This window comes from Lissotriton vulgaris, chromosome 6 (assembly GCF_964263255.1).
Source record: "Lissotriton vulgaris chromosome 6, aLisVul1.2, whole genome shotgun sequence".
Taxonomy (NCBI): domain Eukaryota; kingdom Metazoa; phylum Chordata; class Amphibia; order Caudata; family Salamandridae; genus Lissotriton; species Lissotriton vulgaris.
In genome coordinates, this window is record NC_141694.1 from 204,386,306 (window position 1) to 204,411,285 (window position 24,980).

General features: G+C 45.8%; 1 protein-coding gene across 1 annotated transcript in view; it reads right to left on the reverse strand.

Annotated features, from left to right (window-relative positions):
- The window catches only part of LOC147707025 (adhesion G protein-coupled receptor F5-like), a 579,327-nt gene that overhangs the window by 212,388 nt on the left and 341,959 nt on the right, over positions 1–24,980 (reverse strand). Inside the window, exon 9 of the mRNA XM_086925616.1 lies at positions 22,120–22,317. Within this exon, the coding sequence (XP_086781742.1) occupies positions 22,120–22,317 (198 nt within the window). The remainder of the gene's footprint in view (positions 1–22,119; positions 22,318–24,980) is intronic.

Genomic DNA, 24,980 nt, shown 5'->3' on the forward strand with positions numbered 1-24,980 from the left:
AACACTTTCGTCGTTTGCCGATGGGCTATAAGAATAGTCCTGGGATTTTTACTGCTCGCATAGTCTCTCTTTTGGAGAGAATTGACCCAGATGCGTGTTCGTATGTGGATGACATTTATCTCACAGACGACGAACTTTGGGAGCATCTGTGTCGAGTCAACGGGATCATTTGTACCTTTGCAAACTTAGGTTACAAATTCCACTTTGCAAAGTCGCACATTGCAGAGTACACAGTGTTGTTTCTGGGCTACGAGCTCAACAATGAGGGAAAGGGATTAGCTCCTCACTTCCTGGAGAAATGCGCACAACTGCGCGCTCCGACAACATTGAAAAAATTACAGTCTTTACTGGGTTTCTTGAATTTTGGAAGGACTTACATTTCGGAATATGCCCAGCGTATCAAGCCTTTGTATGCTTTGATACAACCATCATTTACGAAATCATGCTGGCTGCCTGAGCATCCAGCTATTCTGCCGTCTTTGCAAGCTGATCTGCTCACTTCTAAATTCTTACTGACTCGTGATAATCAGACCAACCTGGTGATAAGAATTATCCCTGAAATGGTAGGTTTCACGTACCTGACTTTTAATGAAGGAGACACAGTACCTATTGCTTAAAAGCCACACTTGTACACTTCAGCTGAGTTGCGCTTTTCCACAGTGGAGAAGGTTTTGACGGCTGTGCAGATGGCAATTCTTAAGGAACGTGCCCTGTCACAGGGAAAGTGCATGTTGGTTGTTACGCTGTGTCCTGCCTTGGAGGCGGTCACGAAAGCCAATGTACCAAATTCTAAAGCTTTGCACCCTCGGTGGATTCAATGGGCTGCGTCCTTGACATCTCAGGATGTCACGCTAATTTTTGACGCCTTGTTTCGGTCGTAGGAGTAACCGTCCGGATTCCTCCTGAGACGGCCGCTCCCCCACGCAGCTCCTCACCCGCCTGCAGTGGTATCGTAGCGCTTGGGCTGCAGACTGATTTGTGCCTCGCTTTGCTCATTAGCTGCAACTGTGCTGCTTGTAGCGCTCTGGCATCGCAGCGCCTGCATTAATTAATTGTTTGTGCCTCGCATTGCTCATATATTGTAACTGTGCCACCTCTAGTGATCTGACACCGTAGTGCCTGCATCTTAAGTTTCTGCCTCACATTGCTTTCAGTAGTACTGCCCATTCCAACCTGGTTACTCTGCTAGCAGCCATTTGCATCGTCACGTTTGTTGTGGCGCCTCCTTGCTCAGACCTACACCCCGCCCTCGGCCTCCCAGCTGTCCCTCCCCCGCCCCGCCCCTCCCCCTCCACCTTCCATTTAAGACTGATGCCCCAACACGCAGTGTCCACGCGCTACGACCGCGCCGAAGGTGCGCCAAAGGTAAGCCCGTCTACGCCCGTCCGCGCCTGGACCGCGCCCAGCGCCAGACCCCCAGGCCCTCGTACCACCCACCCCACCCGCATTACATACGACGCCACCACCCTCTTAGCCCTAAACCCCGGCCGTCTCCCCAACTGCGTCCAAGCCGCTCCTGGACACACCCATGGACCCTTCTCTTGCAACTCCTGCAAGTTCGACGGCACCAAGATCAACTCCTCATCCACGAACACAAAACAGTTATCTGACACAAACCACCTAAAATGCATCCTGCTAAACACCCGCTCGGTCCACAGGCACGCCATCGACCTCTGGAATCTACTAGACACCATCTCTCCGGACGTCGCCTTCCTTACAGAAACATGGATGAACGCCTCATCAGCCCCAGACATCACCATTGCCATCCCGGAAGGCTACAAGATCATCCGCAAGGTCCGCACCGACCAAACAGGAGGAGGCATCGCTATCGTCCATAAGAATTCCATCCGCATCTCAACCAGCTCAGACGTCAATCTCACTAGCGCCGAACACCTTCACTTCCATATCCACACTGACCCCAAGACCACACTCAGAGGCTCCCTCCTCTACAGGCCACCAGGACCCCGTGCACAATTCAGTGAAGACATCACTGACTTTATCACCCCACACGCCCTCCCCTCCGAGGATTACATTCTTTTGGGAGACCTCAACTTTCACCTGGAAAAGAACAATGACCGCAACGCCACCACCCTTCTGGACAATCCCGCCAACCTCGGACTCAAACAACTTGTCACTACCCCCACCCACACTGCAGGTCACACACTCGACCCTATCTTCACCTCCAGCAAACATGTCTCCTTCAGTCACACCACAGCTCTCCTTTGGACTGACCACAGCTGCGTTCACTTTATCTACAATAAGACCACACCCACAACCATCCTCAACCCACTCTGCGAAGAAACTGGAACAAAATCACCATCGACCAGATCTCCTCATCGCTTCTTCAAAACCCCCCTGCCCACTCCTCAAACCCCGACCAAGCAGCCATTAACCTCACCCAATGGCTATCCAACAGCGCCGACGTCCTAGCACCGTTGAAAAAACGTCAAATCAAACTAGGCAGCAAAAACGCCTCCTGGTTCAACGATGATCTTAAGAAATCTAAGAAACTCTGTCGCTCCCTTGAGAAGGCCTGGAAAAAAGACCCAAACACCAGCACCAAGGACGCCTTCAAAAACGCCACCCGTATACACTACCAACTGATCCGGACTGCCCAGAAAGCCGCTTTCAAAAACCGACTAGATAACAACGGCCACAACAGCAAGGAATTATTCAACATCATCAAAGAATTTACCAACCCCTCAGCCAACTCCAACGACATCACCCCCTCTCAAGCCCTCTGCAACTCCCTAGCTTCATTCTTCCACAACAAAATCGCAGACATCCACAACAGCTTCGACAACCGACCCGAAGACCAACCCACCCAACCCTCTGCAGGACCTTCACCCCCCTTGAACATCCTTAATGACTGGAACCCAATCTCCACTGAGGACACCATCCGCCTGATGAACTTTATCCACTCAGGATCCCCCACAGACCCATGCCCTCACCACATCTTCAACAAAGCAGACTCCATCATAGCACCACACCTCCGAGACGTCATCAACTGCTCCCTCAACTCCGCCACCTTCCCGGAAAGCTGGAAACACGCCGAACTCAGCGCCCTTCTGAAAAAACCCACAGCTGACCCCACCGAACTCAAAAACTACCGCCCCATCTCGCTCCTTCCAATACCGGCCAAAGTCATCGAGAAAGCTGTCAACAACCAGCTCGCCGCCTTCCTCGAAACCAACAAATCCTTCGACTCCTCACAGTCCGGCTTCCGAGCCAAACACAGCACTGAGACCGCCCTCATCGCAGCCACAGACGACATTCGAACTCTACTGGACAATGGAGACACTGTCGCCCTCATCCTCCTCGACCTCTCCGCTGCCTTTGACACAGTTTGTCATAGCACCTTAATACAACGCCTCAGAAACATCGGAATCCAAGGAAAAGCACTGCAATGGATCACCTCGTTCCTTGCCGGAAGAACTCAGAGAGTCCGCCTTCCACCATTCAAATCAGAAGCCACTGAAGTCATATGCGGCGTGCCACAAGGATCTTCACTCAGCCCCACCCTCTTCAACGTATACATGAGCCCCCTCGCGGCCATCGCACGCCAACACAACCTCAACCTCATCTCCTACGCTGATGACACTCAACTGATACTATCACTCACCAAAGACCCTAACACCGCCAAAACCAACCTACATGAAGGAATGAAAGAAGTAGCCGAGTGAATGAAGCACAGCCGTCTAAAACTGAACTCAGACAAAACAGAAGTCCTTATCCTAGGTACCTCCCCCTCCGCCTGGGATGACTCTTGGTGGCCAGAGGCCCTTGGAAAAGCACCCATCCCGACGGACAACGCACGGAACTTAGGCATCATCCTGGACTCCTCACTCTCTATGAAAAGACAAGTCAACGCCGTCTCATCATCTTGCTTCAATATTCTTCGCATGCTCAAAAAACATTTCGCTGGATCCCCACCGAAACTAGAAAAACGGTCACCGACGCACTGGTCACGAGCCGCCTGGACTACGGAAACACCCTATACGCCGGTACCACCGCAAAACTCAAGAAAAAACTCCAACGCATCCAGAACGCTTCAGCCAGACTCATACTAGACATCCCGCGTAAAGACCACATCTCTGGCCACCTGAAAAACCTCCACTGGCTCCCCATTAATAAGAGGATTACTTTCCGCCTCCTAACACACGCACACAAAGCACTTTATGAACTTGGACCCGAATGCCTCAACACACGACTTTCCTTCTACACCCCCTCCCACCAGCTACGATCCTCCAACCAAGCCCTTGCTACTGTACCTCGCATCAACAAAACCACCATGGGAGGCAGATCCTTCTCCTACCTGGCAGCTAAAACCTGGAACTCACTTCCCACTCACCTTCGCCTCACTCAGAACCACCTAGAATTCAGAAAGCAACTTAAAACTTGGATATTTGACAAGTAATTCCCCACCCTTCTTCAAGCGACTTGAGACCCTCTGGGTATGTAGCGCGCTATATAAATCACTTGAATTGACTTGACTTGACTACAGTATGAATTAGTTTATCCAGCTCCTTCAGCAATGCGACCCCTGGAGGATTTCCATTGTATCATTTACACTGATGGTTCGGCGCAGGTTGCGCATGGCTCTAAACATGCCAACGTTTCCGCATGCGCCATTGTGGTCAATGCCATGGTAAACGATGAGTTCAAGTCCAGTGTCGTGCACACGCAGACACTAGGGGACTGCACTGCACAATTAACAGAGCTTCATGCGCTGATGCTTGCATTGGAGTATGCAGATCCTAGTGTGACAACACTTATCGTAAGTGATTCTTACTACTGTGTCCAGTTTTACAATGAGAACTTGTTCTTTTGGATTCAGAATGATTTTCGTGATTCCAAAGGTAGCACAATAAAACATAAAGTGATCTGGTTCCGAGTGGCTGAGCATAAAGAGCAGTTGCCACTTGTGTTTGTGATTCATACTGTCGGCCATCAGCGTGTTGGAGTCCACGCTGTCGGTAACTCGCTTGCTGATGAAGCAGCGAAATCTGCGGTATCAAAATATTTCGTTGCAGCAGTTACACGGTCCAAAAGTAAAATAGATGATGACATCTTGGCGGCAGTAGCTGCCACTGAGAAGGGATGTAAATATCCTACGGGGTTCCCTTCGAAGTACACATACCACTTAAGTCCCGACAAGGTTTCTTATGTGAAAATTCCTGATGTTGGGGAACGGCTGATTCCCAACTTGGATCGCAGCGCTACGTTGATTACAGCGGCGCATGAAGGTGTGGCGTCTGCGCATGCGGGCGTCTCAGCCACTGTAACTCAGCTACAACAACGATTCTGGTGACGGGGACTGTACAAACAGACGCGCGATTATGTCCTTCAATATGACATTTGCCAGCAGATTAAGCCTTCAACTGCTGCGCGTCCACCACAGACACAGTTGTACATATCTAATAAACCACTGGGTTGCATTTATTTAAATCACTGCGGTCCTTTTTCTTCTGATACTGCGTATAAGTACATCTTAGTAGCAGCTGATTAATGCACACGCTTTGTGTGGGTCTGGCCCCATCGCAGCGCTTAATCATGGGCTGTCATGAGAGATTTGCGTGTCTTTGTATGGATTTTTGCCTGTAGTACCTTCCATTCAAGTCAGGGTCCGGCTTTCGCCTCTAAGGCGTATAAGGATGCTATGGTTTCGTTGGGGGTCCAAGTCAAGTTTTCGTCTCCGTACAGACCTGAGGGTAATAGTGTAGTGGAACGAATGAACCGTGACTTAAAGCAATCTTCGACAGCTCGAGTTATAGGCACTGGCAGAAACTGGTTGGCTCATCTCAATGGCGTGCAGCGTGCTCTTAAAAATCTCCCTAGAAGGTCTCTGGATGGGCGGACCCCGTACGAAATGCTCTTTGGTATCAAGATGTATGTCCCTGACCTCGACGGTCTAGACTGCGTGGCTCAAGCCACGGCCTTTGACGTAGATGAACATTGCAATGTTTTACAGGATCTACAAAAGACCAGAGACAGTCTTGCAAAGGAACATTTGCCCTCCACATCGGATGATGCATTGCAGATCCCGGTAGTTGGCTGGCTACCCAAAGTTGGAGAACTGGTTCGAGAGAAGATCGATAACAAGAAAGAATTTGGTCCTTCCTATCGAGCAACGGTCCCCGTTCTTGGAGTGAAGGGCACAAGAACAGTCATAATACCACCACTTCCAGGTCGTTAGGAAAACAGGTTTATCTCAATTGACAATGTCAAGATACACAGGGTGGCCGATTCTTCATAGCATGACACCGGCAGTCTCCTGTCCTTCGATTATGAGAAATTCAGTTTTGGCCACTGCTTCTAATGCTGAGCCAGAAGTGGCCCTCGAGATGCCTGCTGTTTCCAATCCTTTACTCAATACTTTCCCCGTTAATAACATTGATGACCTAGATTATGCCTATCCTGCTGATTTATCGATGCCTGATTTACAAACACGTTTGGCCACAGAATCAAGGTTCTCATTTGACTCTGCTTCAGTGACTTCGACAAAACCCTCACGTTGTGCAATTTATGCCTCTTTATTTAAGTAACATTTTTTGATTCCCCTTTGGATATATATTTGGCTAGTACTTTTTTCTGTTTACCTTTTTATGTCATTTGGTTTTGTGTTTTATTTTTTCCGTATCATCGATGGACACTATGTCGAGGAGAGAACATGCATTCGGCATCTTAATGGAACTTTGGCCCCCTTTTCCTCTTCACATTTAGCACACAGACTGAAAAGAGACTTGAACTTTGTTAACATCACTGCTTGGCCGGTTCTTGATGGGATTGTGTGGGATGCAATTAAATTTCAAATTCATGGCCCCACTGAAGTGGTTAATGTCCCAAATGTACTGAGAGTAAACATGGGGGATGTGGTAAAACAAAACATACGTTCTGATGATTGGGATGTTCAGGCCGTAGAATCATTATTCTCTGATTTGAATTATTATGCTGCCTTTGATGCTGAAGATTTGTATCTAGAGTCTGCTAATTATGGTGATTTATTTTGCTTTCAACATTTTGGTAACCATTTTCTACATAAAACAAGTTCCAGAAGGGGTACTGTAAATTACACACAGTGGGAACATTGCCCAGCACCATTACAAGGCAGCTCCAGTACATTTTTGAAGAAGTACACTTACTTTACCGACTTTAATCAATCAAGTCCTGAGTCCTTTTATTTTAAGATGACACAGAAGTCCATGTCCAAAGTTAGACTTACCGATACTAAATTGTTGTATTCGAAGTTCTTTCTAGAAAAGTTAGCTGTAGAGGGCTACGGGCTATGGAAGGAAACCATTGACCTTAAATCGGTTTGGGGTTCTAAAAGTTGGCAGGTACAAGGCACTGAGGCTTTGCACCATGCATGTCTCATCCCAAATCATATGTTGTTTTTAAATTCTACTATTTCCCAGACAATGTGCTTTGGATTGGCTACTTCAAAAAAGTTGAATACCCCTACTATTCCTGATTTGGAAGAATATTCCGGTTGGGATAATTTCACAAAGTTCTCCATTCGAGAATTGCAAACATTATTACATAAAACATCTTTTAATGTATCCAGTTTGGATCCGAAGGGTTGGCTGATGTGGCACAGAAGCTCTGATTCTTGCCAACGTCGCTTTCTGGGTTTAACTGAAGGTTTCACACAAGTCAGGCTTGATCCACGTTTTGATCCTGACCACACTGTTACAACATACTCAGTTGGCAAATTATGTCAGAATTGGCTACAACATTCTACATTAGCTGCTCTTAAGATACATCTATCCAAGCTGACTGATGATGTGGATCTAAATGATTTCATAAAGGGCCCTGCTAGTGGTAGATCTAAACTTTGGATTTATGCTGTTTACAATGAAATCTGAAAACTTTCACAAATTGAGGCTGCTAAGCGCCTAAGGGCTATTGATCAAGCTAATTTGGAAAAGGTGCTTGCGGTTGTCGATAACAGTATTAACATGCTTTCTTCCCGCATCTACATGTTGAATAATATTGTATCTTCTGTGGTTGATATTGTAATTGATGAGGTATCTGTTTTATACCATGGTCAGAATCAATTGCGTTCTGTAATGCAATTTGCGTGGACCCTGCAGACTCTTAAGGCTGGCCGAGTGCCCTGGAATTACATGAACGTGTCCTCCCTCTTTGCCCCATTTAATTTGACTAATAAACAGCGCATTCTTTCAATGCGTGACGCATCATTTTCCATGTTACATATTGAGAGGTTGGAATCTTTACCGTTCTCTGTAGCTGAGGCCGCTGATTCAACGTGGCTTATCCACGGATTAATTACATTACCATTCGCCTTGTACAAATTTACTAATTGTATGCGACATATTGCGATAGGGCGATATGAACAATTAGGTAGCGCATTCCTCCATGAAGCGTGGTCTCTTCCATTCACATATAGGGGCCTGAAAGATGAAAAAGGAATCTTAATGGGGAAGATTGCACTTAGTCCCCTGACCATTCGTTGATATGCAGGCACATCCAGTTACATGGTTCCTGTAACCAGGAACGGCCTAATTTAGCGTGTGTTTTAAAAGGAACTCCGGTTCCCACAATCGTTCCCACATTCACACTACTGGCGAATGGTAGTTATTTGTGGTTGAATAACGAAGAGTGTTGTGGTTTAATTATAGGTATTGCTTATGTGGTAACTGTATCAGAATGTGTTGTGTGTTGCAAAACCGTTCTGTATCCCCCTACGCATGGGAATTCAGATGTTTCCATCTGGCCGCGCATCCCAACCTTGAATGCAGAGTTCAATGGTGTGACTAGAATTAGAGCCCTTTTGTCTCAAAAAGAGGTGGCCCTGAGTTCGGCCCGAGAAACATTCGTTCTTCACATAGCTAACACACGCACAGAGGTGCAGGCGCTTTTAAATACTGATTTACAGTTACATTTCAGCGAGCTGGTTCATCAAATCTTTAATGCCTCCTCCACTTCTGGCCTTGCTCACTTTTTTAAATTAGTTAGCAGCAGTTTCGTGACTTCATTTGAAAAGATATTTGGAGTCATCCCTGCCTTCTTTCATTCTATTTTTTCAAGTTTGTTCGGTGGCTTCCCTGTTTTGCTGGCATTAGCTGCAGGCATGTTGGTGATATTTTGTTTTATTAAACATGGATGCCAGTCCTGCGTTAGGAGCCGCAGAGCCCCTCCTGTCACTGTTTCGCAACCGGATGCTTGATTACTATGGCACCCTGCTGCTTGCGACTTTGAGCACGGCATTTGGATTATCGTTTCGATTTTCCTAATTCACATGTTTCCAGCCTGTGTTTCATTGCCTGAGCTGCGATTTCGACTGGGCCCTTGATTTGTGTCTCTGCTTGACGGTGTCTCCTGACGTCGATTTTAATCATCTGATGAGCCCCGTAGTTGCTCACGAGTTGGTTTGTTCTGGCGAAAGGATTATGGCCTTGGCAGCGATGCATGGACTAATGGGTCATTGGGACATACTCGCAGCGGCGCAAGAGTTCTTGGCACAGAGCTTTTTTGAGAACCCACCGAGTTGTCCTCTGATGATGCTAGAGGATCCAGTGCTGGAGCAGCACATATGTACCTTCCCACTACTTAATTGGATGGCTGAACTGTTTTCGGATGATGACAGTGATTTCATGTTGGAGGCTGTTGCTGCATATTTTGCATATTCAGTTCTATCGTGAGATGCCATGAAGTCTTTTTTTAATTCGGCACGTGCATGTATTTTTGGACAGTGCCTTTTTCTTACATACAATTTTTATGCGTCCCAGACCTATTGACTTATATTTTCAAAGGTTGGAACAATTTCGCTTGGCCCCTATAGGCCTTCATATATGATTTTGGAGAATAGCTTAGCTCAATATTGTTGAACTCTGTTTTCAGGTTATGCCCCTATTCTGGTCCTAACTTTCCATGATTGTTGACAGTGCTCGGATCATTGGGGGGTGTCATATAGCTAATTATTTTCTACATACTGTGTTAAGTTAGCATGAACTTATTAAATGTTTAAACGCCTTTTTTCCTTTCTGCTTCATTTTTGCACACAACACATAATTGTTGTTTTAGCTTTCAACCCAGAAGAGCTTTGTGATTTACTTGAGAAATAATATGTTATTGCTCTGATATCAGTTTTGCTCGGTACTCTGTCTGCACAGTGAGTGCTGAAGGCTACAAGGATAACTTGACACAGTGTTGTTGTAAGGTCTGATCTTCGTACCTCTATAGACATAACACACATGCTGCTGCCAAAATCTGGCTCTAGGCGGGTTTTATATTGTTGTGCTGAACACACACGAATACACTTGATGGTGCTTCGCATGCAGAGAGCTGGTGGAAGATGATGTGATCCTCTCCCACTGAGATTTTGAGGTAAGGGCCTGCCCTGCTAAAGCCCAAATGAGACCTACGCTATCCAACGCTTTCCCTACTGTTGCACTCTCTGGAGTGGGAATAGTAATTTTTACCCCTACGCTATCCAACGCTTTCCCTACTGTTGCACTCACCGGAGTGGGAATAGTAACTTTTTACCCTCCCACTATTCAACACTTTCCCTACTATTGCACTCTCTGGAGTGGGAAGAGTAATTTTTAGCACTACGCTATCCAACGCTATCCCTACTGTTGCAATCACTGGAGTGGGAATATTAATTTAAACCTCTAAACTATGCAACGTTTCCCTACTGTTGCACTCACTGGAGTGGAAATAGTAATTTTTACCCCTACGCTATCCAACGCTTTCACTACTGTTGCACCCTCTGGAGCGGGAATAGTCATTTTTACCCCAACACTATTCAATGCTTTCCATACTGTTGCACTCTCTGGAGTGGGAATAGTAATTTTTACCCATACGCTATCCAACGCTTTCCCTACTGTTGCACTCACTGGAGTGAGAATAGTAATTTAAACCCCTACGCTATCCAATGTTTTCCCTACTGTTACACTCACTGGAGTGGGAATAGTAATTTTTACCACTATGCTATCCAACGCTTTCCCTACTGTTGCACTGTCTGGAGTGGGAATAGTAATTTTTACACCTATGCTATCCAACGATTTCCCTACTGTTGCACTCACTAGAGTGGGAATTGTAATTTAAACCCCTACGCTATCTAATGCTTTCCTTACTGTTGCTCTATCTGGAGTGGGAATAGTAATTTTGACCTCAACACTATCCAATGCTTTCCCTACTGTTGCCCTCACTGGAGTGGTAATAGTAAATTTAACCCTCTCGCTATCCTACGGTAAAAATATTGTATATGTTTTGTTAATAATATGTATATATATATATATATATATATATATATAAGTATTAAAATTATTATTATTTTTTTAAAGTTACATTAATTATTTATTAATTTTAAGTTTATTTAAGTATTTTAAGTATGTTTAAATTAATTATATTTATTATTATATTAATTTTAAATTACTTTTAAGACATTTCAAAAATGTGATATTTTGACTATCTATGGGCCAGATGCATCAATCATCCATTGTGCGATTCCTTATTAGCAAAAAATAAGGAATCGCTAATAAGGAATAGCAAAATGGAATGCAACAAGCAATCACTACAAAAATAGCAATTTCTTAGAATTCCTTAATTGCGACTCGCAAATTGCGAGTCGCAATTAATGAATACCTCCCCATTCATTCCTGTGGGCCTAAATATGTGCACGTATGTATGTGCACATATGTTGCGCACACACATGCCCTAGGGCATGTGTGTGCGCAACATGAAACTTTAAAAAATGCACAAAAGTGCATTTTTCAAAGTTTTTGCAAATTACCATGAAGTTGTACTTCGTGGTAATTTGCGTGCCCTATTAGCGAATTCGCTATTTTTGAAACTTTCATGCATTGCATTTAAGGAATCTCAATTTGAGATTCCTTAAATACAAACAATCGCAATTTAGCGATTTCTCTATTTGCGATTTTTGCATTTGGGATGATGTATCCCAAATGTAAAAATACCAGTTGCAATGGGGCAGATTCGGAGAATCTTCCTCTTTGCGACCGGTTTTTAGCTTGATGCATCTGGCCCTATATTTTTTACAATCGATATTTTGGAGTCGATATTTTTGTACTTACCTGTTTGTAGATAGGAAGTCGATATTCTTGCATTCTATATTTTCTCCATGATATTTTGGCAGGTCGATATTTTGCTCCTCGATATTCTGTCAGTGATCGGTAGATAACACTAGTTATTTTGCCAACCTCAAACAATTCACAGTCACCAGTTTGGATGAAGTTTCAAAGGTAATTAATTCCACTAAGTCAGGATCACTGTTTGACCCATGCCCTCCTTCTGTATTAAAACAAATTCCAGTTCCAATCGCAACACCTTTGGCAGACATCTTTAATGGGATGTTCAGCACAGGTATCTTTCCGGATCTATGGAAAAGGGCTTCTATCCTACCACCCTTAAAGAAATCAAACTTAGACCTGGATAACCCTGCCAATTACCCTGCCATCTCCAGGTTACCTTCTCTGGCCAAACTTATGGAAAAACTGATAAACACACAACTATCAAAGTTTATTCAGGATAATCATCTGGTGGATCCTTCTCAGTTCGGCTTCAGGGCCAAAAATAGGGATCGATTAGGATGGCGGACGGATTGCCCCTTGCCGGCCCGGCGGTAGCCACCGCCGGCTCGGCGGGGGCAATCCATCCGCCTTCGTCACAGAAAAGACCCCCCCGCCACATTAGGATGGCTGGGGGGTCCGTGGCAGATTGGAAGACCGTCTGCCGCTTTTCCACTGCGTGGCGGAAAAGGTCTAATATGGTGGCGGTGTCTATCAGACACCTCCAGCCATATTAGGATGTGCTTTGGAGAATGCTTTTCCGAAAAGGCATGCAGTCTTTGCTTTGGGGGCCCGTTGCGGGCCCCCATGGTGAAGTGGGGGTGCACATGGGGGGTACCTATGGTACCCCCCTGCGTTTCAAAGTACAACATGGCAGGGACCGCGTGGTGCCTGTCATGTTGTGCTTTGAAACGCACAACAGGCATTTTTGGCATTGCGGCAGACGGTGCTTTCAGCACCGCCAGACGCCATGTTAAAAATGCGGGATGCACCCGCCACTGTGGCGGGTGCATCCTAATTCGATGCACGGGACCTCCGCCCCTGTGGCGGATGGTCCCTTCCTACAACAGGATGGCGGACAGACTTTGTCCGTCCGCCATCCTAATCGACCCCATAGTACCGAGACGGCTCTAATAAAAACAACGGATGAGTTAAGAACTATCCTGGATACGAGGGGGCTCCGCAGCACTCATCCTCTTGGATCTGTTGGCAGCCTTTGATACAGTTGACCATGTCACCCTTGTTAACTGTCTCAGTAAATTGGGCATTGCTGACAACGCCTTGGCTCTACTCCAATCAGGTCTGACTAACAGAAATCATTCAGTTATGTTGGAGAACTTTTCTTCTGATTCCTTTTCACTCCATGTGGGGTCCGACAGGGATCTTCATTGAGTGCTCTACTTTTTAACGTTTATGTTTCAGAACTCGCCCCTCTGATTATATCTTTTGGTTTTTCCCCAACGTCTTATACAGACGACACTCAAATTGTGGTGGCAGCCTCAACAACACAGAAGCAACTACCTCTCAGTTTCACAACTTTATGAGAGCAGTCAGTGGCTGCATGGAAACGCACTGTCTCAAGCTAAATGCTGCGAAACTGCTGAGAAAACCAAGGTGATACTCTTTGGCAATAATCCATCTTTTTTAACCCGTCTTGCTGGCCAACAGAGATGGGAACTCTCCCCACACTGTACAAAAAACAAGAAATGTGGGTGTTATATTAGACGACAAACTAAGCTTTAATAAACACTTCAGCTCAGTTCTTTCAGCCAGTTCTAATACCCTAAGGATTAGCAGAAAGATTCTTTCTTTTATCCCTTCAACCACCAGAAAAACAGTTGTCTCTTTATTAATTTTATCGAAATTGGACTACTGTAATGGTCTTTTTGCCAAACTTCAAAAACAACTTATGAAGAAACTTCAGAGTGTGCAGAATGCGGCAGCCAGGCTTGTCTTCAATCTGCCCAAATTCCACCCAGTTTCATCGGCCATCAAGGAATTGCATTGGCTGACGGTACCTAACTGTATCAAAGCCTTGCATGATGCAGGTCCCTGTTACTTTAAAAAATCTCCCTCATGGTATGTTCCAAATAGAGAACTTCGATCCAAAATACCTTGACAGTGCCCTGTCCCAGTTTCAAGACATTAAAATGGGGAGGCAGTTGTTTTACCACTGAAGCCCCTATCCTGTAGAATAGTTTACCTATAAACATCAAAGCAGTTCCAACATTTCTGGGTTTTAGGAAGCTAATAAAAACCTGGCATTTTAGTTATTTCTAAGCACCTAACACCCTCACCTGACTGCCATTCAAATAGCGCCAAGACATCCATGGGTATTCGAGCGCTTTAGAAAGCATTTAAAAATGTTTTTTTACATATTACCCAGGCTCTTCACTGCTGGCATCAGCACTGGGGTGGGACCCAGCTCCTAGGGCCAAAAAAGACTAGACCAGGGCGAGACCCCTGAAGTAAGAGCAAGTTCTTCTGTTTTATGTTTTATCTGGGTTTACCTTCTGTGAGTTGGAGGTCATCCAGTTGATAGTGAACCGGAGGGTGTTCTGGACGTTGCACTATGAGACGGAAGAGTTGTCAATACGCACAATTAACTGGGTATCATCAGCGTAGTTAAACTTCTGACAGTCTGTTTTGGCTAGTGCATCGATCAGAGGCTGGAGGTAGATATAAAAAAGTAGAGGGGAGGGGGGCGGAGCCGGACCGGCGACCAAGATGGCCGCTCGGGGCTCCGGCTCCGCCAACCTTCTTCCCTCACCGCCCGAACTGGCCGCCTGCCCCACGCAGACACGGAGCTTCTGTGTGTCGGAGGGGGCACTGAGGCGAGGCGCCTGACTTTGGGGAATTTCCGAGCTCCGGGGACAAAGATGTGGTCCTTTGCGCGGTGCAGCCTGTCCGTCGCCAGCAGCCGGGACCTCACGCTGCACTTCATCCTCCCGCCAGCTGAACAACAGCGGCCATACATACCCGGAAGACGCCGGCAACCCATCATGGAGGTCAGCCCGCCCCCGACAGCTTACTCCCAGCGCGAGACCACTGGAACCTGCTACAAGAGTAATGCACCGTCCTACTATATCGTTCGCCCCCCCCCCCCCGAACACATCTCATCGGCAACGGGACACTGGAAACTGCTCTTTGTTTCCCTGGCGGTACATTGTTGGATCTGTGTACATTAGTCCGTAACCTATGCTCCAGTTAACCGGGGCCGGTGGAGGTACAACGCAGCTGTGGCACTTCTTGGGCTGGGGGGGCCTGATGTGCCTTTCAGTGGTGAGTGAGGATGGCGTTCATGTGGGGCATTAATGTTGAGGCTCTGGTGGACTACGCTCCTCTATCTGGCGGGGGCCGGCAACCTCGACGATCGTCTGAGCTGCGCCTAGGCGGTGATTCCTATAGAGGTGGCGCCTCGATGGGTACTAACTGGTCATGGCGATGGCTGTGTGAACTAAAGACCGGGGGGAAGTGATTGAATACCCCCTATGTGCTGAAGGGCCGCATTCCGGACGTGGTACGAGGATTTTCCTGGTTGCTTTTGGACCGGATGACCAACTCGAGGCCGGCACCAGCTCTGTAAGTCACTCTTTGTGGGGCACACGCTACAGCTCCCCGTGCAGAAGCCGCGGCCGGGGATGGAGGTGCCTTTATGGTGGCTGAGAGGCAAATATGCTTATTTAAGAGACTCCCTGGTAATTCTGTGCGGACCGACGAAAGGATAACTGGCTCCGTGTGTAAAGATGGACAGCTGCCGAGTGCACCGCTTCATGGGACGTCGCAATAACTCTGGTTTCTCCTGGAATGGCTTGCGTGCTCCAGTTGGTACTTTGCTAGCCCGACCCGCATTATATGAACGGTGTAATTTGTGGGTCTGTGGGAGTCGAGGGTGCTCAGGGCGCCATTGTTGCTGCAAAGGGGATTTACATCTTCATCGTATGGTTTGAGAAGCTGAGCGGCTATTACAATCCTGTTTATGTGGGTGCTCCCGAGGTTATGGCTCTACTTCCGTAGTAGTTGAAACGCTGTGTGGCGGGGGGCGGAGGGGGTGGTCGGGGAACCCGTAACGGGAACCCTCCACAAATTTTTTTTTTCTCCTACCGTGGGGTATTAGTTAATTTCTTTCCTGTCCCCTCTTTCTGTCCTTTACCTTAGTGTGCATTATTGTCCCTCTCTCTTTTCTCTTATTCTCTCTTCTATATTTCGGGTTCATATATTGGGCGACAGGCACGCTGCTAGGGGGGTAGGCCGTAGCCATACGCAGGGGTGCAGGGTGGGGGGATGTGGGATGGGTGTTGTTGTTTTTCTTCCTTTCTTTTTCGTTTCTATGGCCTTCTTTATTTTTGTTGCTCTTGACTTGTCTTCACCTTCCTCTTCTCTCCTCCTTTTCTTGGGATCTGCGTGGAGATAACTTTCCGCATGTTTTTCTTACTTCGGACAATGAGGGTGGATTTTTGAATGCTTTTTGCTTACTGCGGCCTGGAACTGGCTTGATGGGAGAACTGCTTTGCTTATTGATTATCCTGGTTATGTATTGGAGCGCAACTACCATACCTACAGTATTCCTAACTGTGACTATCCTGCTTATTGAATATCCCTTGATTTGTTCTGTCTTAAGTGTAATGCACCAGATCCTGTTCTTTCTATTTTTAAACTAAAAAAGAACCTTCTTTAATCCTGGTACCTCTATGGTAATATTGCTCTCCTGTGTTACAACCGAATGTTTGAGGAGCGGATCCTTGTAATGCAATGAACTACTTGTTTTAACCGCTTCTGTCTTGATGGCCGACCATGGTGGTCTGAAATGCTTTTGATTGTAACTGATTTAAGTACCAATAAAGGTTTACCAAAAAAAAAAAAAGTAGAGGGGAAAGTGCAGAGTAAACAGGAGTTGGATAAAAATCCAGAATTATCTGAAGATCTCACACATAACAATCAAAGGCCTTGCAGCTATGAATTTTGTTGATGTGTGCAAAGTGTTATGTCATGTTTTCACCACAATCCCATTAGCGTGGGGACAGCTTTCTTTTTTTATAAGTACCGGTTACTGCATCTTGCATTGAATGTTTACAGCCTGGGGTTGTTTGGCAGGTGACCTGCTATCAATAATTACTTATTAGGGGGGGCGTGGCTTGAGCACACAGCGAGATGGCCGCTCTCTAGAGAGGCTCTCCCGGGCTGAGCCCTAATATGCGTATCATCCGCCTACTACATAGCATTTTCGAGCTGAAAACAAGCGCCTCTCACCTCTGGGGGATCCTACCCGAGTGGGAGCCAAATTTTCTGCCAAACTCTACTGCTGTGCCCACTGAGGAGTGGTGTCTGGTCCAGGCGGTCGCTTCCCAAAATGGCGGCTCTTGTGCGGCCCTGATATTGACAGGCTGCGGCCTCGTTGGGAATCCCTGTGCCCGGTGTGGACTCTCTGGCTGCCTGCAAGACTGACCCTGATCGCAGGGCACGCTTGGTGCCCACTAGCGACCTGCTCCCCACGCTGCTGTCCTGTGAGGAAGGATGTGCCCCTGCTGCCGGAGGAGGTGACGGAGCAGCGTCACAGTGATCCTGATTCGCCTGATCGGGGCTGTGAGAGAGAGCAGAACAGAGTCAGGTGTGCTCGGTGCCTGTGGCAGTGAGTGGGGGGCAGCCTGACCCCTGGCCGGTGTCTGTGGAGGTGGAACGGGTAGGGGTTCAAGCTGCGGCCCACGAGCTGTGGCTGGGTGCCGGGGCGCGTGGGAGAGTAACAGGCTGAATCGGATGCCGACTGGTCTGCGCAGCTACTCACGGTGCTGACTGGTGACCTATGTTCCTGTGAGCGGTGTTAGCGAGGCACTAGTGACATCATTTTGGGATTGCTGCCAACGCCCTCTATACAACGCGACTGATGGGATCAGTGGGCCCACTATGTGATTGCTGGCAGTAGTAATACACTTGCTAAGGGCAACTACACCTCCCTAATCTATTGGCTTAGCGGGAGATTCCTTGCTACAACGCTCAACATTTCTATGGTCTCCCGACCCTGGTATCGACGATGCCGTGCTTCTACTTCACTGGTAGTAGCCTGCCTTTTGCCTTGGGGCCCCCGCATTCGGCGCTGCTGTGGCCTGGTGTACGGGTGGCACACTTCATGCTATAGTGTTCCCACCTAACGTACTGTAAATTAACAAGCTATCTTGCTGGTTGCTGGTGGCCTACATACCCCTTGAGCCCCTTACCCACGCAGATTATCCTATCTGTGCATATTGCGCTTGCAGACCCACATGCTTTTGCTGCTATTATCATGGGGAGGACTGATAAAAACCAACCTTGCCTCACTATCGAGGTGAGCAAATCTTCTAAGCTAAGTCTTCGCAGCAGGTTGCCTCTGATTCTGAGGCTGAGGCCCCAGCTGCAGGGCCTCCCACCCTTGAGATAACGCTGCTGGCCATGCAGAGCAGCCTGCAGTCCTTAGAGGGGACGATGGCTGCTGTGAACCACCGATTTGGATCACATGTCATCACAGCTTGAGAAGCAAAATAGCCGCATTGGGAAAGTGGAACAGTGCGTGTATGTGACGGAGGACGTCCTGGTTGAGGTTTTAGGGGAGACGCGGAATAACATTCGGATTATGGGCCTTCAGGAATCCACAAATATTGGCAAGATGAATCTCTTTGTGGAGACCTTGATCAAGGAAATCTTTGGTACCGAGCAGTTATCCGCCATGTTTGTCGTTGAACGCCCTGTCTCAGGTGCTCCACCTCGCCCAATTATTGTGCGCCTGTTGATTTACAGAGACCGTGATGTTATTTTACGTATTGCCCGGGACAAGGGTAACACTGTGCATCAGGGCAACTCTCTTTCATTCTTTCCCGATTTTACAGTCTCTGTGCAGGCTGTAAGGAGGGAGTTTGGTGCTGTGAAAAAGTTTTTACACTCCGAAGGAGTTCCCTGCGCTATGCTATATCCGGCTCGTCTGTGTATTGGCTCTGAAGGGGGCTCAAACATTTCCACTAACCCTATAGCTGCCCTGGAACACGCTAAACATCTGAAGCAGGTGCGGTAGGAGTCTCAGGTGCTTTTGGACAATGAGGAACAGTGAGCTCCTGATTACCTGTTTTTTTTTATTGTAATGTGGCTCTATTGACAGTCCCTAATAATGATGTGATGTTTTCTCTAACAGTTCCAATTCTTTTTCTAGGTTGCCATATTTGTATCTCACTGCTTCAATAGGTACGTTCTTGCAGGTGGCTGTGGACACCGTATTATAGTGTGATAGGCATAGCAACCAGGTTATGCTCGGCCACCTTCTACCAGTTAGGAATATAGACGCGCTCAGATGCCCCCGCATGGGAGTACCCCATCTGTGCATGTTTGTTCTCTCTGGTTGGGTGGGTTGGCTGGTGCTGGGATGGCTATTGAACAATATACCAAGGCAGTTTTAAGATTTAACAGAGTGAGAGAAAGAAAAGGAGTTCACCATATTATTAAGATCCAAAATAGTAAAGTCTACTTTTATGTTAATATATGTCTTTTGTGTGGAATATCATCCTTTGCTGAGAATGTTGTATGAAATATATCCCATAGAGCAAGGGAGAGGCAAGTAGCTATAGTGTATCCTGGTATGTCCATGGAAGTCATTTCTATGTTATGCATAATCCCCAGTATCCCAGAGGCTTTAATATGAAGCTAACCAAGGGGAAATGATTATATAGACTAACTGTATTGGTAGACAGCCTTTAGATCCATCTTTGTTCTACATCTTAAAGGATTATGGATCCTGATAGTATGGTTTTGGTCATAGTCACCTGTTCTATTATTGACCACTTAAAATCATCAATGGTGTGTCCCTTTTCAATGCAATGGCTGGCCATCTTCTTTGCTACTTTTCTTAATCTAAAATTGCTTTAATGGTTCTCAATCCTCAATTTGATTTTTCTACATGTTACCCCAACATAATATTCCTAGAATGGACACATATTCATACAGATGGCATTGGTGAAATTGCAATTTGTTTATTGAAACTGTACCCACTGTTTGGCTATCCCATTGTCCAAACATTTTGAAGTCTGTATAAGGAGGCAAATAACCGAGTTGCACATGGGTAATGCCCAGTGTCTGCTTGTAAGCCTCATGATGTTGTGATGCTAATCCTATTTTCTTGTTTTCACCCCTTGTATGTACCAGGCCACGTCTTATGTTCCTCGCATGTTTGTGAGCAAATGTTTTTTTTATTAAACTGTAAGCTTCCTGTGTTCAGAATCCGCCAATGCTTATGTATAGACTTAGATGTGGTTCAACAGAAGGGGTATGTGATCACCCAAACCATTTGTTGATTAGCCTTCTTGTTTACGGCACACTATAGTCTATTACCGGAAATTAACATCTCAGTGCATGTTTTTACACATTCTGAAGGTCAGCATTTTTTAATATGACTTATATTAAACAGATTTTCCTATATTTTTCAACTCACTCATTTTAGGTGAGTAAAATTTCACACTACAAATTCCACTTTTAATCCCAAATTATGTATATTTAATTTGAAAGAGAAAGGCATGAAAGATTTAAGTGCAAGATTTGAAAAATAAAATGATAGTAAAACAGGTTTATTATCATTTTATTTTTCTTCACAGGACTGAGTCTTTGGGGCGGGCCATTATGATGACATGTATGGAGCAGGATGGGTGAGCCTTGCTGCAAGTGGGCATGTGGATTTGGCGAATGTATGACGTTACAACGCATACATTTGCAGCACATACCTTTACTGCGCAGTTTTTACATGGTAACATATTTTACAACGCATACATTTACATTGCATGCCACTACAACACATTTTTTTAAACTACATTTGCATTATTCCTTTACAACGCATACCATTACAATGCATACCATTACATTGCATTTAAGATAAGTGTTGGATAGTGTGGTTAAAGATATTATTCTAACTTCAGGGGGTGCAACAGTAGGGTAAGTGTTGGATAGTGACGGGGTAAAAGTTACTATTCTAACTCCAGGGGGTGCAACAGTAGGGTAAGTGTTGGATTGTGTAGGCGTAAACATTACTGTTCTAACTGCAGGGGGTGAAACAGTAGGGTAAGTGTGGGATAGTGTAGGGGTACTATGCGTTGTAATGGTATGCGTTGTAATGACATGCGATGCAATGTCTGCGTTGTAGTGTCATGCATTCTAGTGACATGCAATGTAATGACTGCGTTGTACTGACAGCATGAGAGCAGTGTCTGGATTGGTCATTGGGAAGTCTGGGAGCCTCAGCTTGTGCTGCAGTGGAGCCAGGGAAGCAGAGGAGCGATGATGCGGCTGGTAAGATATTTTTTGGTGTGTTATTATTGTTGCCCCCCGCACTGTCCCACTTCTTTTTCATGACACCAGCCACTACTGAGTAAACCCCCGGCGATTTCTGGCCATTTCCAGATAGTTAACACTTCAGAAAATAGTTACATTTGTTGGGGGTTCTAAAATGCCCTGGGTAAGTATTTCCTTAGGCACCAAATTACTCCCTTGTGTTGTAATATGTGCATGACTAAATGATTACGAGCGTAAGTTTGTGAATAGACTTCACTTAAGTTATTCGGCATGCAAATTGAATCTACGTGAACAATTGACTTTATTGATTGGTGTGCAATGCCTAGAGGGGGGGAGACTGCCGATCAAACATCTTTAACTGTTATCCTAGGATATTAAGGCCTAGGAAATCCACAACATGTGTTTCTGTTTTTTTTTTAAACCAGTTTAATCACCTCATGCAAATCTCTCTCCTAGATTATATTGTTGAATTACTTCTAGCTGGTTGTGGCCATTTGTTTTCACCTAGTACTTCTGGTTCGGGGTAGTAAGGTGCAAGACTCTGAGCTCGGTGTCTTCGTACATACCTCATGCACAGGGAGGAGAATTCTACATTAAACTTCTTTCTATATTGTGAGCCTGTTAAATTACATCAGAAGTGGGTAAATATATTTTTCTATTTGGATGGAAGCAAACTTTTGAAGCCTAGTGTGTACCATGCTGAAACATGATCAAGATCAGAGACATCACAAAAATGCAGATCACAATTGTAACTTTTTCTACTCACCTTCCCAATACTGGAGCACATTTGGCATAGAAAGAATTGTATTCTTCTTTCGAAGGTAAGCCTGGAGGTCAGGCGAACCTCCGTCCCTCCTCACCACTTGCCATGTCATGCTTTCATAAATTGGTACATCGCTACTACACACAAGGGTCAAATTGTCATGTTGGGATACATTTGTGACACCTCTTACTTCTACTGTGGCTGTAAAAAAAAATATAAGTATGCATCAGATATACTTCAAATCAGTCCAATTCATGTCATGGTTCAAGAGTAAATGTAACAACTAAGGGCCAGATGTAGGTAAATGCATGTTTGCGATTCCTTAATAGCGATTTGTAGGGAATCGCTGTTAAGGAATCGCAAAATGCCATGTAGGTAGGGATCGCAATATTTTTTGCGATTCCTTAATATTCCTTAATTGTGAGTCGCAAATTGCGATTCGCAAGTAAGGAATACCTTTCCATTCGTTCCTATGGGCCAAGAGGCCCATAGGAATGAATAGGAATTGCTCCTGCAATTTGCGAGTTACTGAGAGGCACTTGCAAATTGCGGGCGCAATTTTAAGGGTGCCTGGGTTGCAAATGGAAACCCTGTTGCACCCCTGAAATGTGCATGTGTGCACATGTGGCGCACTAACATGCCCAAAGGGTATGAATTTGTGCCACATGGCACTTAAAAAAAGCAAAAAAGTGTTTTTTTAAAGGATATCGCTAATTACCACCAACTTGAAGTTGGTGGTAATTAGCGATTCCCTAAGGTTCAAGTGCACTTTCTTTTGTACTACTTACATTGCATTTAAGGAATCGCAATTTGCGATTCCCTAAATGCAAGAGCAAAATAAGGAATCCCAATGTTGCGATACCTTATTTTGCTAGTAGGTTTCAACTCACCTACTTTGCTCGCTGCCAAATTTCAGCTTTAGCGCTCGCTTTTTGGCCACCTACATCTGGCCCTAAGGACGTAATTGAGATTCTGTTTTTTTAAATATGAAAACCAAATGGGAGTTAAATAGTCATAAATATACCAATCCCCTAAGTATGTCACGTATGCAAAAGTAGGGCCCAATTTAAAACACAATATCTTGCATGTAAATTAACTTTGGAAAGAAAGCAAATACTTATTTTTAAAAACTGTCACAAGGAGCAGCAGGCTGGCCCTTTTCAAGCCTCTTCCATCTTGGGGATTTTTTTTTAAATTATGGTCCCTATTGCTAAGGTATTTATACACGCGTGTAAAACATAAGTCAATCAGGCTTCCTGAATCAGCCCGCTCGAATTCCCAGAACACTGGGAATTAGTGGTACCCAACCATTGTAAGTACAAACTTAGGGCCAGATGTAAGTGGCTAAATACCGGTCGATAACGCCGAAATTTGTTATAATTTCTGTGTTACCGACCGGTATTTAGCCATGTGCAATGTAGGTAACACCGAACGCCATCGCTTAGAAGGAATCGGTTAAAATAAGGGAAACCAGTTACCGATTCCTAAATTTGCGATTAGTAGACATCGAAATCCCTAAATACCGAATCAGTAAATAAGAAATCCTTAAAAAATCGCTAATCCGATGTAATAAAAATCGGTAATACCAAATTTTCGAATTTTCGGTATTTAGGAGTCGCTAATTACCACTGACTCAAAGCAGGTGGTAATCAGGTGCACTGCATTTAAACAGCCCCAAAATGCAACAGTGTGAACACAATGGCAGCCCTCTACCTAATTGCAAGGCTCTTAGGTTTGCGAGCAGCAGGACTGAGGATTTGGAGACGGGAGGAGCACGTGTACAGACTGCGCGTTATACTGTTCCAACTGACTGAGGCTGAAATCCATGAGAGGTACAGGCTACACCCAAACACCATCCTGGACCTCATACAGGACCTGCACCCAGTCCTGGAGCACCAGATACCAAGGGCGCACGCAATACCTACTCATGTACAGGTACTCTGTTGCCTGCACCTCCTGGCATCTGGCAGTTACCAAGGGGTAAAAGCTGTGGCAGGTGGAGTCTCACAGAGTTGCCTGTCACATTTTTCAATAAATTCCTGGACGCCACGTTGCAAAGAATGCTACATTCAATTCCCCAGCACACAGCAGAACTGCTGAAGACCAAGATGGACTTTTACCAGAAGGCCCAGTTCCCACACGTCATCAGTTGCATTGACGGGACACATATACCAATGTGCCCCCCTGCTGCGACTGAGTACATATACTGCAATCGCAAATCCACACATTCTATAAATGTCCAGGTCATATGTGATGCATCTTCCATCATCACCGACATAGTTGCTAAATTGCCAGGGAGCATGCATGATTCATACATATTCAGGAACAGTGGGATCTATACCCGTCTCGTTGCGGGTGAATTTGGAGAAGGCTACCAGCTAGGTAAATACATGTGACACTCCCTGAAGTATACACCTGTTGCTGCGATTGTTGACTGTGAATAACTTACTTTCTTCTCACAACCAGGTGACAGCGCCAATGTGGGGCGTTCTTTCATCCCGACTCCGTACCTGCACCCATGCACCCCAAGTGAAAGGCGATGTAATGTTACACATAGATTGACGCGCAATGTGGTTGAGAGAACATTTGGACTCCTCAAAAGCTGGTTCCTCTGCCTCCACAAAAGTGGAGGTGCACGGCAGTACCGGCCCCTTGTCTGCTGCTAAATCATAGCTGTATGTGCCATGCTGCATAACCATGCCACTAAGAGGGGGACACCTGTGGAAATGTGTGAATCTGAAGAGGAGGATGAAGAGGACGAAGGTACACAGCCACAGCACAGCACAGCAGGCGGCGCAGCTGCAGCAAATGGGAGACAGAGACGGTCAGAGATCACACAAAATTATTTCTGAGTAAGTAATGAG